This window comes from Castor canadensis, chromosome 7 (assembly GCF_047511655.1).
Source record: "Castor canadensis chromosome 7, mCasCan1.hap1v2, whole genome shotgun sequence".
NCBI classification, from domain to species: domain Eukaryota; kingdom Metazoa; phylum Chordata; class Mammalia; order Rodentia; family Castoridae; genus Castor; species Castor canadensis.
The window spans coordinates 139945555-139966079 of record NC_133392.1 but is presented as its reverse complement, the minus strand read 5'-3'; the positions used below and the strand labels follow the sequence as shown (position 1 = coordinate 139966079).

Genomic DNA, 20525 nt, shown 5'->3' with positions numbered 1-20525 from the left:
TACGTGTAATCACTTCCACCCTAGTCTCTTCCCAAGTCCTTGGTCACCTAAGATCACTGTGGGCTCATCTGCCTGTACATGAAGGATCCACTTGTCCTTGAACATCTGGGCAGCAGGGCTTCATCACCAGATCTGAAGTTCCATCCTCTGGAAAAAATCAGGTTCCACCCCAGCTCTGCACATAATCACCGCACACATCCCACCTATAGCTTCTGTGTGTGTTGGTTAACTTCCAGGAGCATCAGTTTTCTTGTCTGCTAAGTGGGGAGAGTAGGTCCCTCCGTAAGTACATCTTCTAGGAGATGTTCTTAGCAGGGAGCCAGCATGTTGTAGGCACTTAAAAATGCTTGCTGTGGATGTGATTATTATCATGTTGTTGATTATTGTTACTTTGACTTTTTCCCCAAACTCCCATGCACCCTCTGGGAGGAAGGGCACCCTTGGCTGGAAATTTGTATGGTAAGAGCAGGGTGGATGATGACTGTTCTTCTTCCCAGGTACTCCCCAATTGCAAGCCCTCATTATCCTACATGAATATTCATAAGAGATGGCCTCAACCCTACTCTGTAAATGGGTCAGAAGCAGGAAGTGGAGGCCAGTGCAGAGAGCAAGGCCCAGGGGACAGGAGGCTCATAGCAGCGATACATCTGAGTCCTCATGGATGGGAGGATGGTGAGAGGGAATGGGGCAAGAATGGGCTGGGGGAGGTTGGGGGGCACTGACGGCTTGGGCAAATCTGCTCCTATATTGCAGATTTGAAAAGTGAGGCCCAATGAGATCAGATCAGAGAACCCTTGGGATGAGGGGGTCTATGGAGTCAGACCTGCTTTTTGGATACTGGGGGCTGAGCATCTGTCTGGGCTGGGTGGTGAGCACAGGGGGATGGACCAAATGACACCTGCATGTTTTTCTCAATGAATATGGCTTACATGGCATTGAGTGCAAGAATCCTGAATCTTAGTCTTCCAGTAAGCCTCAGGGAGGTTGGATAACTTGCTGTGGTCATACAGCTGCTGACTGATCTTGTCTTTGGAGGTCTGAGAGACAGAGAGGCAGAAGATTCAGGACTAGAAGAGAGGGGCTGGTCATTGCTGCCAAGCAATGAAGCTCCTTTATCTACTTCCTCACATCATCTCCTCAGTAGCCCCTGGAGACAGCCAGAGCAAAAACGATTATCTCCACTTTACAGATGAGAAGCGTGAGGCTGAAAGAGGAGGAGGACTCACCAGGAAAAAGCTTCACAGTGAGTTGACTGCAGAGCGGGCTGGCCCTCCATGTGGACTGGCAAGGGGGATGTGAGAGCCCACTGGCCTCGGTCCTGGACAGGGGTGAGGCCAGGACAATGGGAGCATATTATCCTGTTCTAATTTCAACGTAAAACCGGAGGGACTGTCTACACTGCAGTCAGGTGAACTTCAGATAGCAGCTGCTTCTTAGAATGTGTTTACTCACACTTGCTCTGTGAGACTGAGCAGACTAACCAGCCCTATTCCAGGGGAGGGGATGAAGGGAGGTAAGAGAGGCTAAGTATTGCCTGAGATGGCATAGGGTATGGGAGGCTGGACCAGAACAAGGGCCCCAGGTATCACCCCTTTGGGTATTGGCCCTGTCTACTGTGCCAGGGAAGGGAGAGACTGTGATCTGGAGAATTCAGCAATGGGGCAGAAGTGTCAAAGGGATCTGACTTTGGGATAGGAACAGGGAGGGCTCACTTCAGACCTTATTTCAGGCATAGAGGACTGCTAGGCAGAAGGTGCCTATGGGGGGGGGTTGGGATCAGACAATCAGTCACAGCACAATGAGGGAACTGGATTTGTGGTAAGAGTTCAGACATTTGCTCAGCAAGCATTTACTGTCCTATCATGGGCTGGGCCTGTACTTGCTTGGGCCAGGACAGGGGACAGCCAGAGATGAATGAGATGGTCTGTGGGCAGTTCAAGTCTGCTTCCTAGGAGGCTAGGGAAGGACTGAAGAATTACAGGACAGGAAAAAGTGGACTGGATCTTATCATCTCCACTTTCCAAGATGGGCATGAACTATTAGGGCTTGGGGTCTGAGATTAAGGCCATACAGAGTAGCATTTCAGCTTTGTCCCTTCTGAACTGTGTGAACCTGAGTGATAGTGACAACAACCACTGTCACAGCCAATGTCTGGTTAGCACTCAGTTTCTCATCTGTTGCTCGGGGTGTCCTACTTCTTAAGACAGCTGTGGGCCTCGAATGGTGAGAGTTTGGCACCTGCTCAAACTTTATGGGAACTCATGGTATCTGCGAGGCCCCGTTGTTCTGAAGACAAGGGAAGCAGGAGGAGGTTTATTCCTCATGGGGCCAGGTAGTGGCTGGAGTGGGGGCCAAGCTTCTCCTCACTGAGAGGACATGGGACATAAGGACATGGGCTTTGAAGGGGGCTAAGGAGAAATGTTCAAGAGGAGGGCTTCGTGTGGGCAAAAGTGTGGAGGAGGGAAAGTGTAGGGTGCATTTGGGGAACAGTCCTGGCACAATTAATGGCCAAGCCTGGCACTCTGAGTCATCCAAGCAAGCAGTCAGGCCGGATCTTTAGCTCCCAGGGCCGGCTAAGAGGCATATGTACTCCTTCCCTAACATCGTTCAGTCTAGAGTAAGTGTAGGAGAGGGCTGGAGGCTAAGTGGAGTAATCACACAGCCCTGCTGCTAGGTCTCATAACTACCTCTGGTGGCCATCTGCCAGGATCCCCCTGCCCCTTGTAAGGACTAGGGTTTGGGCATATCTAGGGACTGAGAAGTCACTGAGCATGGCTGGGGGAGGGTGTGGCCCAAGACAGGGTGCTCAGAGTCAGTAGAGTTTGAACAGGTGGATGGAGGGGAGACAGTTTGAAAGAGTATGAGACTAGGCTCTTAGAAGGAACAGGGATGCCAGGGGACTTAGGGGACTTAGGTTCACCAAGTATCTACTCTGTTGTAACAGCCCTATGGGGGTAACTATCCTCAATTTATAACTGGGGAAACAGGCTTGGACAGGTGAAGTCACTAGCCCACGTTTCTTTATCCAATCACTCAGTTATTTTTTTCTTTATCCAATCATTCACCATTCAACACTCATGTGTTGAGCAGAGGCTCTGCACCAAGGCCGAGGAGTCAGCGGTAACCACCTCTTGGATTCTGTATCTGTTGGTGACAGTAACCTGAGGTCACATAGTGGCTTTGCCAGAGCTCAAATCCAGATCTATTTCCAAATCTTCGATTTGTCCTCGCTTTGGACCAGAATCGGGGCTCGGGCTGGAGTTGGGTCAGGTTGTGTGGTTAGCGCGGCCGCACCCTTTCCGGACGGTCCCGCCCCGCGCACCTGACTCAGGTGTGTCCAGGGAAGCCCCGAACACCGCCGGAAAGTGACGAGCGGCCTCGGCAGGTGGGGCGGGGCCGAGCGGGGCGGGGCGGGGCGGGGCGGGGGTGGGGAGGGGCCGGGCCCGGCGTTCGCAGCCCAGCTATCCGGATCCTGAGGCCGGCGCCCCGCGCCCCGCGCCCCGCCGCCGCCGCCGCCGCCATGGGGGCCTGCCTGGGCGCTTGCTCCCTGCTCAGCTGCGTGAGTCCCCACCCCGCGACCCCGTCCCAGCTGGACCCTGCACTTTTTCTCTGTCTTCTTCCTCCAAATAGTTTCTTTTTCCTTCTTCCAAACTTGACTTTCTGGGTCCGCACCCTGCTTCCTCGTTCCTCGGGGCCCTTTCTCACCCGGCCCCCCGCAACCACCCCGCTCCGGGCCGGCAGGCGCTGGGACTGCTGGTGTCGCCGCTCGGGTTACCGCGCGGGAGGGGTGGGGCACGCCGGGCCCGGCGGGGAGGGCCTTCGGCGGTGTCCCTCCTGGGAACTGGGGAGACTGAGGCCCGAAGGCAGGGCGGAGGGGGCGCTCGTCGCCGCCCCGGGTCCCCGCCCCACCACCCAACTTGGAGTAGTCCCCGGGGTGCGTCTCGCGACTCCCTCCCGGTCGCTGTCTTTGTGTGGCTTGCCTGGTCCCGGCTGTTCTCTTTTGTGTGCTTTTCTCTGGCCCGGTTTGCTCATTTGTTTTTGTCCCATACAGGTCTGTAGGGCTCGGAGTCTGTCCGTCTGTCTGCTTGTCGCCTCCCGGTCTCTGGCTGCCCTGTCTGCTCTATGCACTCTGGCCCAGACTCACTCCTGTGCACTTCCCCGGCAAGCGCTGGACCCTTTTCCTCTCGGCCAGACAGGGGTGGGGATGGGGGTGGGAGGAAGTCCCTGCCCTTGTCACTGGCCACCTGGGCCAAACTTTGGATTGGGAGACCCAGGAATCGAGGGAGATTTGGGTGTGCGTGCCTGGTGGCCTATGTTAGGGGATCTGGGGGGCAGCCAGCTCTGTTTTGGGATGGTAGCCAGCATAGGGGAGGGGAGGGGCTCTAGCTAGACTCCGGCTGGGAGGCCTTCTTCTTTCCTTTTCCCAGCCCCCTCTCTTCCCCTCATTAAATCTGAGGTTCTTTCAGACAGCTCCCTCCCACTCTGGCCCCACACAAAGAGGGGTGGAGGGGAAGGGGCTCCCCAGGCTTGGCTTTCCTTTGTCCCTGATTTGTGTGTGTTAGGAGGGGTTTGGGGGGATGGAGCTGGGGATCCAGAGGTTTTCTTTGTAGCCAATTTCTGAGAATGAGCAAGAGCCTAAGGAAGCTGTGGAGTGTGTCACTGGACACATTTCTCTCTCTCTGGACCTCCAGTGAAGTGCCTCTCTCTCTGTCTCTCTCTCTCTCTCTCCCTCCCTCCCTCCGTGTGTGTGTGTGTGTGTGTGTGTGTGTGTGTGTGTGTGTGTGTGTGTGTGTGTGTGTGTGTAGCTGTGGAGTGTGTCACTGGACACATTTCTCTCTCTCTGGACCTCCAGTGAAGTGCCTCTCTCTCTCTCTCTCTCCCCCTCCCTCCCTCCGTGTGTGTGTGTGTGTGTGTGTGTGTGTGTGTGTGTGTGTGTGTGTGTGTGTGTGTGCTGGAGGAGGGATCTGCTGGATCTGCTGGGGCAGAACCCATTGCTTCCTGGTGAGGGCGGGAGAGCTTCCTAAGGTCCACTAGATTCCTGTCTGTCCTGCCTGGTTTGGCACCCTGTGTGTGAGGGAAGACCTACCAGCCCCCTGTGCTGGGGTCTCCTGTCTGTGAGTTGAGGATGGTAGTGCCTTCCTCATGATGCTGTAAAGGATTAAATAAGATTCTGAAAGTGTCCAGCCCAGGCCCAGTGAGGGCTCACTTCAGGGGCTGTTATCCCTGAGGAAAGGTAGGTGGAGGATTCCATCTGGGGAGAGTGGTCTGAGTCATGGAGTCCCACTGAGCTGAGACCAGACAGGCCTGCTCAGATCCTCACTGTGTAGACATGGAGACCCATAGCCACTTGAAAGGATGGGGGTACTACTGCATGGTCAGGATGAAAATCTGATTTCTGGCCAGGCTGCTGCTCACACCTTCCCTCCCTCCTCTGTGTCCTGGCAGGCTGTGGGGGGAGGGGAGCTAAGTAAGTTAGTGAGGGTCCAATATCTGCAACGGACCTGCCCTTCCCTCACTTGGCACCCTTCTTCGAACTGTGACTCTGACATTTCTGTACCATGTGCTTTGCTGAAGCCCTCACCAGTGCCACCTCACTGGTTCTCCCCCAGCTCTGTGACATCATTTTCTTGTTTTACAGATGACCACACCAACAATGGTCACCATTTACTGGTTACTTAAGTCATAGCGCTGTCCTGCAGGAGCTGAGACAGGCCCAGCACTGTAGTGAGCACTTTCCACCTCATCCTTTCATTTAATCATCACAATTCACAGATGAGCAAGGTGGATCAGAGAGGGCTGGCGATTTCTCCATAGCTGCACAGTATTAAGTGATACAGTGGGGCACTCCTGGATGTATATATCCTGGGTCAATGAAGAGTTAGTTGCCCTATATGGGTTGGTGAAAGCTTCTGTATCCTCCCAGGTGTGACCCTTTTTGCCCATTGTGCCTCTCTCAGCATTTGTACTGGGCAGAAGGTGAGTCCTGTCTTAGATGGGGAGATAAGATAGGGTGACCGGGGGTGACAGTCACTAGGCAAGTCAGTGTAGGGTGCCTACAGTCAGTAGATATTTAGGAGGGCCATCTGCATGTCTAATCCTCTTTGCTGGGACCTCCTTTCTCCCAGCCTCAAGTGGCTGACTTCTTGATCTTCAAGTAGCTGCCCCCTCCCATTTTTATTGTGGTAATATATATATATATATATATATATATATATATATATATATATATATATAATATAAAATGGGCCATTGTAGCTTTTTTTTTTTTGTCTTGCTATGTTGCCTAGGCTGGCCTCAAATTCCTGGTCTCAAGCAATCTTCCTGCTCAACCACCCACATAGCTGGGACTATAGGACTGTACCCTGCTTCATTTTAGCCATTGTGAAGTGTACAGTTCAGCCGTATTAAGTACATTCACAGTGTTGTGCCATCATTGTCACTACCCATCTCCAGCCCTTCTTTTTTTGGTGGCACTGGGATTTGAACTCAGGGTCTCACATTTACTAGGCAGGTGCCCTGCCACTTGAGCCACTCCACCAGCCCTTTTTTGTGTTGGGTATTTTCAAGATAGGGTCTTGTGAACTATTTGCCTGGGCTGGCTTTGAACCTTGATCCTTCTGATCTCTGCCTCCTGAGTACCTAGGATTACAGGTGTGAGCCACTGGTGCCGTGCTCTCCAGTCCTTCATCTCCACAAACTGAAGCACCTGTCACGGAGCAGCTCCCCAGCTCCTGCTGGCCCCCATTCTCCCTCTCCTCCCAGTGCCCCTGACCACTCTAGATTCATATGGTTACGGTGTGTCTGTTTGTGCCTGGCTTCTGTCACTTGGCATCATAGCCTCAGGGTTCCAGCACATGTAAATTTCCTCCCTTTTCAAAAGGGAGTGAGAGTCCATTGCATTCTACACCACAATTTGTTTATCTGTTCATTCATCAGTGGACATGGGCTTATTTCCACCTCCTGGACTGTGATTGTGACCGTATGAGTGAGTGTCTCTGCTTTTATTGCTTTTAGATATAAAGCAGGAAGTGAAGGGCCAGTTCTTTTTTTTTTTTTTTTTTGTGGTACTGGAGCTTGAACTCAGGGCCCACCTTGAGCTGCTCCATCAGTCTTTTTTTTTGTGACAGGTTTTTTCAAGATAGGGTCTTGTGCACTTTTTGCCCAGGCTGGCTTTGAACCTGATCCTCTTGATCTCTGCCTCCTGAGTAGCTAGGATTACAGGCAAGAGCCATCAGTGCCTGGCAAGGGACAGTTTGTTTTAAGCACAACTTAAAACTACCCTGAGCTGCCTCTTCTACCCACCCCAGGAGTGGTTCTGAGAACCCCTGCCACTGGCTCTAGGAATAACCAGGAAAGAGTGCAAATGACACAGTGACCAGCAGCTGTCCAGCTTGCTCTGGGAGGTGGTGAGCTCCTTGTCACTGGCAGTGTGCAGGCAGTGGAGGATGGATGGCTGTTTCTGGTCTAGTCTTCATGGCAGAGACTGGGTTGGTTGAGTGCTAAGAAACCTTGCAGCTTTCAAGCTCCAGAATCCAGGGCTTCTTAGATTCCGAGTTCTCCATTTGGAGAAGCTGGGCTGGCATAGGATCAGACCTAGCTGTTCCACTGCTGCCTCTCCAGGGTGCATGGGGGGAGGAGGAGGAGGCGGGAGTGAATGGGCCACCACTGTCTCCAGGTGTAGGACATTAAGATTATTTGCAGTTTCTTGAATTTCTAATCAAGCTTTGTGTTTTAGATTTTTCCTTTATTAAAAATATTTTGTTTGTAAAATCAACTTAGTCAAGATATAATTTATATACAGTTAGATGTCCCTCAGTTCAGTGTCACCCACACCTGCCCCTTGTAGCAGAGAAGCTTCTGCTGTGGATACCAAAATGCACTGAAGGGCACTCGGTTATTGGTGTGCCCGGTTAGTTCTTGTTGTGCACACGTCACTGCGCTTCTGTGTGTTCGTGCTGCACATGGCTGCCTGCCCTCCCATGGCTGCTGGGGGTTCCAGCAAGAGCTGTTCTGGGGGGGAGGATCCGAGTGGGTGAACTTTGCTCTGCAAGCAGCTGGGGCTGGTGTGGTGTTTTCTCTCAGACCTGGTGTCTGGTCGCTGATCAGAGCTTTGGAAATTGGAAATCCTGAGGTTTCTGGTGTCAGAAACACCTGGATTTAAATCCAGAGTGAGCTCAAAGGCCAAGCTCCCCGAAAGTGGGGCAGCAATCTTGTTTCAAATTTCTCAAATTGAAATGGTAACAAGCCAGAGTCAGGGCCTGTCTAGCCCATGTGTTCCTGAGACCAGGGCTTGGTGGCCTCCTTGCTTTCCTCTGGCCTTTGAGGGGTTGTTTTCATCGTGGGGGATTTTAAATTAAATGAGACCTCAGTGAGTTAGTGGGCTGGGAAGTAGTGTAGCTCTGTGGGCAGAGCTTAGCCCTTACAGCACACAGACCTGGGTTGGGATCCTAGCGCCTCAAGACTTACTTGCCATGTGACCTTGCTCATGTCATTTTTTTGTTTTAAGACAGGGTCTCACTATATAGTCCAGGCTGGCTTCCAACCTCTGTCCTCCTGCCTCAGCCTCTCAAGTGCTGGGATTATAGGTGTGAAGTAAAATTTCAGGCCTCATGTCACATTTTTTTTTCTTTTTCTCATGTAACTTTTTTTGAGTCTTCAGTTTCCCCATCCCTAAGTGGAAGATTACAACACACTTCATAGCATCAGAGTCTCTGAGGAGCAGGGCTTGCTGTCTGCAAATCTGCTTCTGCAATGGGAAGCCGTCCCTTCCTGAACCTCTAGCTGTCCACCCTCCGTGGAGCCTCCATGCTCTCCAGATGAAAACCGGGTGCTGTGCTCGGCTGCCAGGCACTAGCTGCTTCTTGCCAGCTCACTTTAGCCACAAGAGCCTGCTTTCCCTTCCTCTGGAGCCCAGCTCCTGTCATCCTAGAGCCCCTGGCAGGAGTACTTTCCTGCCTGGGCTGGCAGCACCCCCTTGTCCTTCAGCCCAGAGTTTAAATGTCACTTCTTCAAGGAGGCCTTCCCTGACCAGCCAGCCCCAATCAAAACTAGGCCTTGACAGCACTCTCATGGCAGTGGGCATGTTTTTTTGGGCACTTGCTAAGATGCCTGTAACTTTTTGTTTGCCTTCTGGCTCTGGGAGGTTCTGGGAGGGTGGGGCTCTTACATTCTGGGGTGAGGACTTAAATTTTGGGGTGAAGGCTGTTGGTGGCTGGCTGCAGGGCCTGTGTCCTCAAGGCCTGGTCTGTTTCCCACTCTCCACCCAGAGGGGTGAGTCTCTGTTCTCGGCACAACTGTAAGTGGTGTGGCCTCCCCAGCCTCTCAATAGTTTCAGCAGCCCAGGGAGGGCTGATGGCCGAATGGACTGTAGATGTGGAGGGGAAGCATTAGGGCCACCACCTGCTGTCCAGACCTGGTCCAGCCCTAGGTGGGAAATGGCCACTTGGGATTCTCAATTCCTTTCATGCAACAGATTTTGTTCTGCACTTGCTGATTTGTGAGGTCTTAGAATGTGTCTACTTCCGTGCCAAGCACTTTATATTCATTCAACAGATATGTGCCAGGCTCTGTATCAGTTCACAGCACAGTGAACAAATGTACTAAAACATTTCCTTGTCGTGCTAGAGGGGGAGGCAGGCAGATAAGTAAAATACAAAGCCTATCACATGACAGTAAGTTCTATGGAGAGAAATGAAGCGGGAAGGGACAAGGGAGCCGAGGGGGGTTACACTTTTAAGATTCCCATCTGTTCTCACAGCCACCCTAAGAGGGGCAGAGGAGCAAGTACTGCACAGTCCCTGTTGTACTGTATAGAAGAGGAAACAGGTTCAGAGAGGTCAGTGAGTTGTATAACATCACACAGTTAATCAGTGACAGAGCTGGCCTCTTTTTTCCTTTTTAACCACTTCCTTCAACTAAGTGAGTAACCATATGACCGCAGTTCTCTTGCTAAAGCCACAGTAGCACTTGAGGTACAAATGGGTCTCAGTCTGTTTTCTATTGCTTAGTGGCGTCATGGTTGTATGTGACTCAGTTTCCCCCCTCCAGTTTGAAAACGAAAGGTAGGATATCTGGGGAGGGGTGCTCCTGTCCAGCTCAGCGCAGGCTTGGAGACACTGACCGGGCAGGTGGTACATGCTGTGTGCCTGTGCCGGGGAAGGGGTGGCAGGGAGTAACTAACCGTGCCCCCACCCTCCCTCCCTCCACAGGCATCCTGCCTCTGCGGTTCTGCCCCCTGTATCCTGTGCGGCTGTTGCCCCTCCAGCCCCAACTCCACCGTGAGCCGCTTACTCTTCACCAGCTTCCTCTTCCTGGGGGTGCTGGTGTCCATCATTATGCTGAGCCCCAGTGTGGAGAGTCAACTCCACAAGGTGAGCAGTCCAGGGGTGGTCTGGGGGCCTCCGCTGCTCCAGGCTGGAGGGCCGGCCCAGCAGTCAAGGGGAGGTAGCAGGATTTTGGGAGCATGGATGACCAGAAGGAGGCAGTGGTGGGGAGTATGCCATTCCTGTTTTTTGTAAGTCACTGTCCCCTTAGAGGATCGTGAGTCATCACTGCCCCCTAGGCATGGGCCAGGGACTGCTTCTCCTTGAGAGTGCCCAGGCCCAGTGTGGAGATCCTGATTCTTCCCTTTAGTTCAGGGTCTCACTGTGGCACATACTCAGGGGGGCGCCTAGGCCTACAGCTCTTACATGTCAGGGTGTGTGAAGGAGTCAGCCCTGTCCTAGAGGCTCTGCAGCCTGGACTCTGTTTCCCCAGGACTTCATGGTCGTGGGTGGAGACAGCTCAGGGAAGCCTCTTCAGACAGTGCAGCATGTTAGTGAGGCCTGGGGTGACAACAGTGAAAGGGACAGCCAAGAACAGGTTGTAACTGGATTGGGGTTTTGGGGAGCCCCCTCAGGGCTCAGCCTGAGGAAGGTGGAAGAGGGTGGAGATGAAGCTAGGCTGCTCCCCTCCCAGGCCTGGCCCAGCACTGCAGGCTTCAGGGTGGGGTGGGACCCTCAAGTCTCTCCCGTTGTCTCCACAGCTGCCCTGGGTGTGTGAGGACGTCTTGCAAGGCCCCAACGACTGTGGCTCCCTGCTGGGCTTCCGCTCCGTCTACCGAATGTGCTTTGCCACGGCCGCCTTTTTCTTCCTTTTTACTCTACTCATGATTTGTGTGCGCAGCAGCAGGGACCCCCGGGCTGCCATCCAGAATGGGTGAGGGGCCTCACCCTCCCCAGTGGCTTTTCTCCTTCCCTGCCTTTCTCCAGGCATCTGGACAGACTCTGAACCCAGGGGCTGCCTCACAGAGAACAGCTCACTTAGATACACCCATTTCTCAGATGAGGAAAAGAGATCAGAAAGGTCAGCAGTATGCCCAAAGCCACCCAGCTCCTAGTGACGCTGTTGGTCCAGAACCTCACTACAGTGCTTGCTGCTTGGTTCTTCCCTCTGCCCTGAGCTGGGGCTTTTTCTAGGGGCGGGACAGACTCTGTGCCCATCAGCCCATCAGGAAGTCCCTCCATCCACACCCCCATCCCTGCTCCTTGAGTGGGGGTTCTGGAGCAGGCCTGCTCTGGCTTCCGGTGTCCTTACCCTGACTCAACTTCCTTGTCCACTTCTCTTCCATGATAGATTTTGGTTCTTTAAGTTCCTGGTCCTCGTGGGCATCACCGTGGGTGCCTTCTACATCCCTGACGGCTCCTTCTCCAAGAGTAGGTGGCTGGGGGACATGGAGGGACAGCAGGGAGGCAGCAGGGCGTGGCCTTGGGTGGGAGGAGCATGGGGGGCTGCTCTTTCCCTGGGTGTACTGACCCCAGGTGCGGCTGGGTGTTGGCCTCTTCCACCCATGAGATAACTCCCTGGTGCTCAGCCTCTTGGCCTTTGGGGAACTCGGAGTGAGGGAGCCTGGCTGGTCCTGACCTCTATTCTGCCACACTGCATGTGTCTCAGCATGGCTGGGACTCCCCGAGGGCAGGACTCTGTTTCTCCTCGATGTTCCTGTGTGAGGTATGGCATGAATGATTGTTGAGTGAATATGTGTGGCAGAGGGGCATATGTCTTCCCTAGGAACTCTGAGGAGCTGCTTCCCCCTCACCTTGCCTTGCTCATTCCCCTCTGCCCTTCCCCACAGTCTGGTTCTATTTTGGCGTCGTGGGCTCCTTCCTCTTCATCCTCATCCAGCTGATCCTGCTTATTGACTTTGCCCACTCTTGGAACCAGCAGTGGCTGGGCAAGGCCGAGGAGTGCGACTCCCGTGCCTGGTACGCAGGTCAGTGCTGTCCCCGCTTCCACATGGGGCTGGGCTGGATGGGGTCCCAAAGGTGCTGAACGGAAGCCTGGAGCAACTCCAGCAGCCCCAGGCGGAAGCTGAACCTGGCCAGGCAGATGGGGTCCAGAGGGAGGGGAGGTGCTGATTACAGGATGATCTCGGAGGCAGAGGGGAGCTGCCCTGGAGAGGCCTTGGAGGGCTCGGGCTCCAAGGATGGGTGGTGGTGTCTGGACCAGATGTCAAGGGACACCTGCTGGTTGAAACCCCACTAGCAGAGCGAGGCCCAGCCAACTGTCTTTGAGTTCTTGTGACTAAATCTAGAACCCAGGCCTGCCTGGGCACTGCTCTGCCCTTCAGCTCTAAAGCTTGCCAGACTCTCTCCAACCACTGGGTACCTCATTTGCTTTTTTTTTGGTGGTAATGGGGTTTGAACTCAGGGCCTCCTGCTTGCTAGGTAGGCTCTACCACTTGAGCTACTCTGCCAGCCCTGTTTTGTGTTGGGTATTTTCAAGATAGGGTCTCTTGAACTATTTGCCCAGGCCGGCCTTAAACTGCGATCCTCCTGACCTCTGCCTCCTGACTAGTTAGGATGATAGGGTGAGCCACTGGTGCCCAGCTGCCTCATTCACTCTTTACAGCACTGTTTTGAATTCATCACATTTATGGTGACAGTTACCTCATTATAGCAAGTGAATTGTCAGGTCAGGACGGGGCAAGAACTCCCAAAGGTGCTGGTGGGAGACACTGATGTTGCTCCTCAGATGAGGAAACTGAGGCTGGGGTGGGGAGGGACTGCCCTGCAGGCCCCCTTGAGGGGTCAGGGTCCCTAGGCTTCCTGCCTCCTGAGCCTGTGGCTTGCTACCCCTCTGCCCAGGCCTCTTCTTCTTCACCCTTCTCTTCTACGCCCTCTCCATTGCTGCCATAACACTCATGTTCATCTATTACACCGAGCCTGGCGCCTGCCACGAGGGCAAAATCTTCATCAGCCTCAACCTCACCTTCTGCGTCTGCGTCTCCATCATTGCTGTCCTGCCCAAGGTCCAGGTGAGCTGCTTCTCAGCCTGGCCCCTTGGCGAGTGAGACTTCTTGTAGGAACCAGGGTTCTGGAGCTGGGTTGACAGTCACAAATGCTTAGGCTATATGTGCAGCCTCCCGGGACATCCTCTCCAACTTAGAGTCTTGGCTGCACATTTATATGCTGGGTGTCACTGAGAAAGTGTCTTTACCTCTCTGAGCTCCTCTCTCCTCAAATGTAAGATGAGGATATCAACACCTGCTGTTTGGCATTCTTAAGCTTGTTGTTTTTTGTGTCCCTGCAAGTTGGGGCTTTAGGAAGAGTCAGAGAGTGATGGTTCCTCACCCCAAGAATTGGTGCTGGGAGAGCAGTTCCACAGAGTCCCCATCCCAGGCCAGCTGAGACCGGGTAGTCCCCAGAGTAATGGTTTGTCCTTCAGAAGTTACCTCTGGACCACCTTGGGCACCCAGGGGTGCTTCCCAGGGTGAATCTTAACATGACAGGACATTTGCAGGTTGCTCAGGTGGTTTTCAGGGGTCATTGGCAGAAAGGTCAGTAATGAAGTCCAGAGATGGTGATGCTTTGTCCCAGGCAACACAGCAATTAGGGTTCATTCAGCAAATACCTCTCGAGCGCCTATTGTTTACCAGGCATTTGTTCTTCTAGGTGTTAAGGATTAGCTGTGAGGAAGAGAGGAGAAATGCCATGTATGTCACTTGGTCCTCACACGATAGTCATTTCTACTTTACAGATGAGCAAACAGATGTAAAGAAGTGAAGAAAATTAGCCAAGGTCACACAGCTAGTAAACAGTGGAGGTAGGATTCGAACCTAGACAGCCTGATATTAGAGCCTATGCTCTGAAATGCAGACTTTCCATTCAGATTTTTAAGTGCCTGTGTGGTGAGGGATAGGGAAGGTCTAAGGAAGGACTATGGGGGACCTGGGAACAAATGTGCCAGGGAGTAGCACAGCACAAGCCAAGGCCCTGGGGTGGGAGAGGGTTTGGCAGGTTCCACACACCGAGGAGGCTTCTGTGGCTGGAGTGTGGCATGGCAGGTCAGATGGAGGTGAAGATGGAGCAAAACCAGGAGGCTTTAGTCCTTCACTGCTGCCCTTGAAGAGTTTTTGGAGGGAGGACATTGGATAATCTCAGGGGTGTGAAAAGAAAGAGAAATTAAGTCTCCACTGGGTGTGAGGGGTGGTGGTGACCGGGTTGGTGTGGGGTAAGATGCCCCTGGAGAGGGTGGGGTCCCTGAAGCCCCAGTTGGTGTGAGTGGGCTGAGAGGGAATGGGTGCCCCCAGGTCTGGCAGGGTTTTACCAATGAATGGTTCTTGCCAGGAGGCCCAGCCGAACTCAGGTCTGCTGCAGGCATCAGTCGTCACACTGTATACAATGTTTGTCACCTGGTCAGCTCTGTCCAACGTCCCTGGTGAGTATGGGTTCAGGCTTGCAGAGACCTAACCTGTTGAGGGGCTGGGGACCCTCACAGGGACACCCCAAGTCAGCCCATCTTAGACTCAGTCCTTTGGGAAGGTGGGAGGACCCTCCCCCACCCTGCTCCTGTCTGTCTGTCATTCTGTTTGCTCAGTGCTGTCTACTGCTGGGCCTTGGAGGGCTGGCCTCTTGGGTCAGGGCTCCCTGGCTCCCTAGACCCAGCCAGCTCAGGCTGAGGGAGACTGTGCTCCCCTTCCCAGACCAGAAGTGTAATCTTCACCTGCCGACCGCGGGGGGCAACCAGACGCTCGGGGACTACCAGACGCAGTGGTGGGACGCCCCAAGCATCCTGGGCCTCATCATCTTCCTCCTTTGCACTCTGTTCATTAGGTACGGGGACTGTGGGCTCCGGTGCAGGGGGTTCTGATCAGCCACAGAGCAGAAGTGAGGGGCGCATATGGGAGCCAAGCCACCATGCTGGACAGTGTCCCAGCATGCAAGGTGTCCAGCTGCTACCTTGTGTTGGTGGATAAGGGTGTCCTCAGAGGGTGCAGTTGAGTGGGGGGCACGGGGGCTGGAGCCTGCCTTCTGGCCCAGGGCCCCTTCCTGCGCACCAAGCCACCTACTCTCCAGCTCAGTGGTGCACAGGCAGCAGTTGGGCAGTGAGGGAGCTTGGATTGAGCTCTGCTTCTCACCTGCTGTGTGGTCTTGGATAAGTGACTTCACCTTTCTGAGCCTCTGTTTTCTTCTCAGAGGAGAGTGATAATCTCCATGGTGGCAGAGGTGGCTGTGGCCCCCTAACCTCCCCTGAGAGAGGGCAGCTGTGTCAAAAATCACAGTGATTTTTAAAAGGGACATCTTAGCAAGTGTTGATCAGTGCAGACTCTGGAGCTGGGCCACCTTCCTTTTTTTGTTTGTTTGTTTGTTTTGTTTTTTCTGCCTCAGTCTTATGAGTTCTGGGATTATAGGCATGTACTGACTGCCTGTCACTGCCACTTGCTAGCTGTGTGATCCTGGGCAAGTCATGTCACTTCTCTGAGTTTCAGTTTCCTTAACTCTGAAATAAAGATAAAAATAGTACCTACACACTGGATTGTTGAAGGGAGACATGATGAGTTACTGTTACAGCAGGTAGTAGGTGCTGGGTAAGTGTGAGACTGCATGAGTGTTCACACAGCTGGCGGCCCGGAGGGTGGCTGACATTGGGATAGTTGTTGTCATGCTGGAGCTGGCCGATGCCTCGATGCCTCGTCTGCCTCCCGAGGCCCAGCATTTCCCCAGCACACTGTCCCTTCTGCCTGTGGCTCTCTGAGGGAATCCTGGCTGCCTCTTCATCTCCAGCTTTGTTCTCCCAGGCACCACCAGACTCCTAGGCCGGGATGTTTTTGGGGGCAGTTTCACAATTTGCCTGGTTTTGACCTTTTTCAAAACATTTCTGGATTGAGAGTATGGCTCAAGTGCTAGAGTTCCTGCTTAGCAAATACCAGGCCCTGAGTTCAATCCCCAGTACTACAAAAAACAAACAAACAAAGAAACCATTTCTCTAAGTTTTATCTGGACAGTTCACAAACATTTCTGTTCTTTGTCACATTTGGTTCCTTTTAAACCTGGAAAGCCCCTAGTTATCTCCATTTTACAGGTGGGGAAGCTGAGATGCATCTGTGAACTGAGCTGAAGCTGGTATCCAGCTCCTTTCACTGTTTTTCTTTTCTTTTTTTGCGGGGGGGTGGGCAGTACAGTACTCAGAGCCTTGCCAAGTCAGACACTCTACCACTTGAGCCACACCTCTATCCCTTTTCGCTTTAGCTATTTTCCTCAATAACAACTTTGGGCTTTTTGCCTGGGCGGGCCTTGAATCTCCATCTCTGCCTCTAGAATAGCTGGAATTACAGGCCTGAGCCACCAAACCCAGCCCCTTCTCCTCACTTTTTCAAAAATATGGACTGGGTTTTCAAATGACATGTGCCTCAAACTATTAAATTCTTAAACACTGAGACCTCATCACAGAAAAATGACATACAATCATTACTATGATTATTATTTTCTTTTTTTAGTGTAAACATGAAGGAAGTTGAGACACTTGGTAAAACTAATTACATAAGACTAATAAAATATAAAGTTGCCAGGTGTGGTGGTACGTCCTGTAACTCCAGTGTCTGAAAGGCGAAGGCTGGAAGATCATGGGTTTGAGGCCAGTGTGGGCTATATATTTGAGACCCTGTCTCAAAAACTAAAATAAAGCTGGGCCCGGTGGCTCACGCCTGTAATCCTAGCTACTTGTGAGGCTGAGATTGGGAGAATGGAGATTCGAAGCCAGCCTGGGCAAATAGTTCAAGAGACCCCCATCTCCAAAACAACCAGAGCAAAATGGCTGGAGGTGTGGTTCAAGTGGTAGGCCTCTGGTTTATAAACGTGAAGCCCAGAGTTCAAAACCCAGACCCTCTCCCCGAAAACAACAACAACAACAAAAAGAAACAAAACCAAAACAACCTGCAATTCAAACAAACTAAGCTCCCAACAAAAGCCCCCGAAGAATCCTTAAAGTTAATGGCAAGTGAGCATTATTAATTAATTCTTAACATTATTAATGAATGAAGCAGCTGATATGGTGTTTGTGAAAATGGCACGACACATCCTAATACTGGTGACAGCTTTCTTAGTTTCCACTTTGTGCCAGGCACAGTGCCAGGGACTTAACATCACGATTCATTGGATCTTCCCAGAAGCCTGCAGAAGATTTTACAGCTGGTGGGTCAGAGCTGGCAGACGTTCTTGCTCAAGGTCACACAGGGAGTTGGAATAAGGTTGAGAATCAAAATAATTTGTTAACTCCTGGCCCCGGCACCCAACCACTAGGTCCTTGGCCTCTGAGGCTCTGAGACCATCTGGGTCCAGTGCTGTGACCCATGCCGTGGCTGACTGGGTCGCCCACTCATAGCCATTTGCCCACCTTGGTGGCAATGGCCATGACCACCTGCCTTTCTCCCTGCAGTCTTCGTTCCTCAGACCACCGGCAGGTGAATAACCTGATGCGGACAGAGGAGTGCCCAGCCGTGCTGGAGGCCACACAGCAGCAGCAGCAGGTAGCAGCCTTTGAGGGCCGAGCCTTCGACAACGAGCAGGATGGGGTCACCTACAGCTACTCCTTCTTCCACTTCTGCCTCGTGCTGGCCTCTCTGTACATCATGATGACGCTCACCAACTGGTACAGGTACGGGCAGCCCGGTGGGCAGGGTGGACGTGGGGTGCTGCGTGCACGTGCCATACATCTCCTCTCTTTGGCCCCCTCCCAGAGGGGGTGCCTGCTCAAGACCTGGCTGTCTAGGACCCTCACAGAGACTGCCCCTGTCCTGCCTCAGTTTTCCTGACATGTCTTCATTGACTCAGCTCCTAACATGCTCACTGAGTGACTGAAAGGGGCCAACAGGAGGTGGGACTGGTCTGTCTGGGCAGCTGGGTTTGCAAATTAGAGCTGGATTGTAAGGTCAGGTTTGGAATTCATGGGCTGGAGGGTAAAGATTAGGGTGTGGGGGTCAGAACCAAAATCATGAGGTCAAGAATAGAGGTCATGAGATCTGGGGTTGGGGTTGGGGCCATATAGAACCACAGCTTATATGGTTATGCAGGACTACTGGGTAACAGTAGTTTAGTGCACACACACACACACACACACACACACACACACACACACAGCAGGGCTGGGTCATTTAGTTAAAACTGCAGTTGAGAGGCCAGAAATAGGGTTGAGAGGCTAAGATCAGAGGCCAAGGCTGGGATATGAGATCAAGTATCAAAGTCAAGGTTTCAGATCAGGACTAAGGTCAGGACCTCCAGGGTTCCAAGGTCACAAGGTTAGAGACCAGGAGTCAGGTCTATTTTGAGGTCTAGAACTGGGTCAATCCTGGAATTGAGGTCAAAGTCAGGTCTGTAGTACAGGGCCATAAGCTTTGTCCCAGGGTCACAAGGCTGAGGTACCTGTAGTATCAGAGACAAGGACCAGAGTTACAGGGTAAGAGTCAGCCTTGAAATCAGGGGTCACAACTTGGTCATAAGGTCAGGGAACAGGACAGAGCTCAGGAGATGGGTCCAGGCTCACGAGGGGGATGGTATGTTCCAGCCCCAATGAGACGCAGAAGATGATCAGCACGTGGACCGCCGTGTGGGTGAAGATCTGCGCCAGCTGGGCAGGGCTGTGCCTCTACCTGTGGACCCTGGTGGCTCCCCTGCTCCTGCCCAACCGGGACTTCAGCTGAGGAGGCACCCTTGCAGCCTGCCCACTCGGTGCATCATGGCTCAGTGACAGCCAGTTTTCCCCTCCCCACGCCAGTCAGTGAAGCTGAGCCCACCCACCCTCCTCCAGGACAGCCAGAGCCAAGTGCCCGCCATTCTTAGTGCCTTCAGGGTCTGAGCAACATCAGGCTCCTGTCTGAGCTCCACCCTCCTGCTACCCCCAGACCACGAGCTGCCTCTTCCTTCCCTGCCCCTCGTCACCCACACTTGCCCTCTTGGGACAGACGGGCCCCTGTTCTTATGCTCCCCGAGAGAGGGGCTGAAGGGGAGAACTGGTCAGAGCCACTCAGAAGGCCATGAACACTGAGCACTCTGAATGCTCAGCCCTGAGACTGGGTCTTCCTGGACCATGTGCCTTACTGAGCCTCCAAGACTTTGCCTAATAAACAAGCCTGTGCGTGTGCCTTCCATGTCCTGTGCTTCTCCCCCTTGGTGCAGGGCGCCATCCCTCCTCAGCCAGCATCGGGTGGGGATGGAGTGTTGGGGCTGAGGGCTAAGGGGCTTGGGCTCTGTTTCCTCAGTCACGGAGAGCCTGTGGGGTAGGAAAGGAAGAACAGACCAGGGCTTTGGAAAAATGGAACCTGGGAGCCAGAGGAGGGGAGGCAGTGAGACCAGGGGGAGGCCCTTCACGTGGGTGATGGACCAGAGTGGGGTGGAGAGCAGGAGCTGTGCCAAGTGACTGAGAGGGTGGCTCTTGGGGTCCCTCTTACCAGTGCCTGCCCTGAGGTCCCAGATCCACAGTAAGGACCTCAGTACCACCCTCTCCTTGCTGCTGTGGCCTTTGGCCTCTGCCTTGGGCTGGGTGCCCTGGAGAATACAGGGAAAAATTCAAGGGAGCCGAAGGCCTTAGGGAACCTGGAGCCTCCAAGCTGGCCTGGCTCCATCACACTGTGGAAGCTGTGGGGCTCTGGCTGCCCTTCCTTTTAGGTCCGGTTCCACATTCACCAAAGGGGAGTAGGACAACCACTTCCAGGCTGTAATGAAGACCCATGAAGCAGCCTATGCAAAGTGTCTGGATGGCAGGTGCTCAGTAGATAATGTTGGCTCCCATCTCATGAGGGCCCAGTGGTGTCAGGAGCACAGGCAGACTCATGGGGCCAGGGTCCCAGAATTGTCTTGTCACTGCAGTGACCAGCTAGCTGCGGGCCCTTCAGTCTTTCTAGTTGTGAGTGTGAAGAATAGGTATTGCGATGACTGGGCTGGCTGCACACTGGGTGGGGTGGGGTCTGGTTGGGGACACAGTGCAGTGATGGAGGAAGCCCCTGAAGGGGCTGGGTGACATGGCAGACATCCTGGAGGCTGAACAGGAGGAAACAGGCTGAAAGAAGTGACATTGCTCTAGGCAGAGGGGGCAATTGGGACAGCTGTGAGCACGAGGGTGTGGGGTGGGGTCAGGAAAAGAGAAGCTCAGGGTCCGTTTTTTTTTGGCGGCAGGGGCGGGGGGAGGAGTGGGACTGGGGTTTGAACCCAGGGCTTCATGCTTGCAAAGCAGGCGCTCTTCCAATTCAGCTACTTCTCCAGTCTACTTTGCTC

The 20525-nt window shown here is 53.3% G+C and overlaps 1 protein-coding gene across 5 annotated transcripts; it reads left to right on the top strand.

Annotated features, from left to right (window-relative positions):
* The first annotated feature begins 559 nt into the window (after positions 1–559).
* Serinc2 (serine incorporator 2) lies at positions 560–19090 on the top strand. 5 transcript variants are annotated; one of them, XM_074080728.1, is made up of 11 exons: positions 560–672; positions 1190–1243; positions 10209–10370; positions 11024–11196; positions 11614–11693; positions 12113–12250; positions 13125–13294; positions 14607–14697; positions 14963–15092; positions 17695–17913; positions 18820–19090. In XM_074080728.1, the coding sequence occupies exons 1-11, from the start codon at positions 658–660 to the stop codon at positions 18953–18955; spliced, it is 1368 nt and encodes a 455-aa protein (XP_073936829.1). In that variant the 5' UTR covers positions 560–657; the 3' UTR covers positions 18956–19090. The 5 variants fall into 5 exon arrangements, with proteins under 5 accessions (XP_073936829.1, XP_073936828.1, XP_020018680.1 ...); XM_074080727.1 differs by having other exon boundaries at positions 643–672; positions 1145–1243; XM_020163091.2 differs by lacking the exons at positions 560–672; positions 1190–1243 and adding an exon at positions 3440–3559.
* Positions 19091–20525: the final 1435 nt, after the last annotated feature.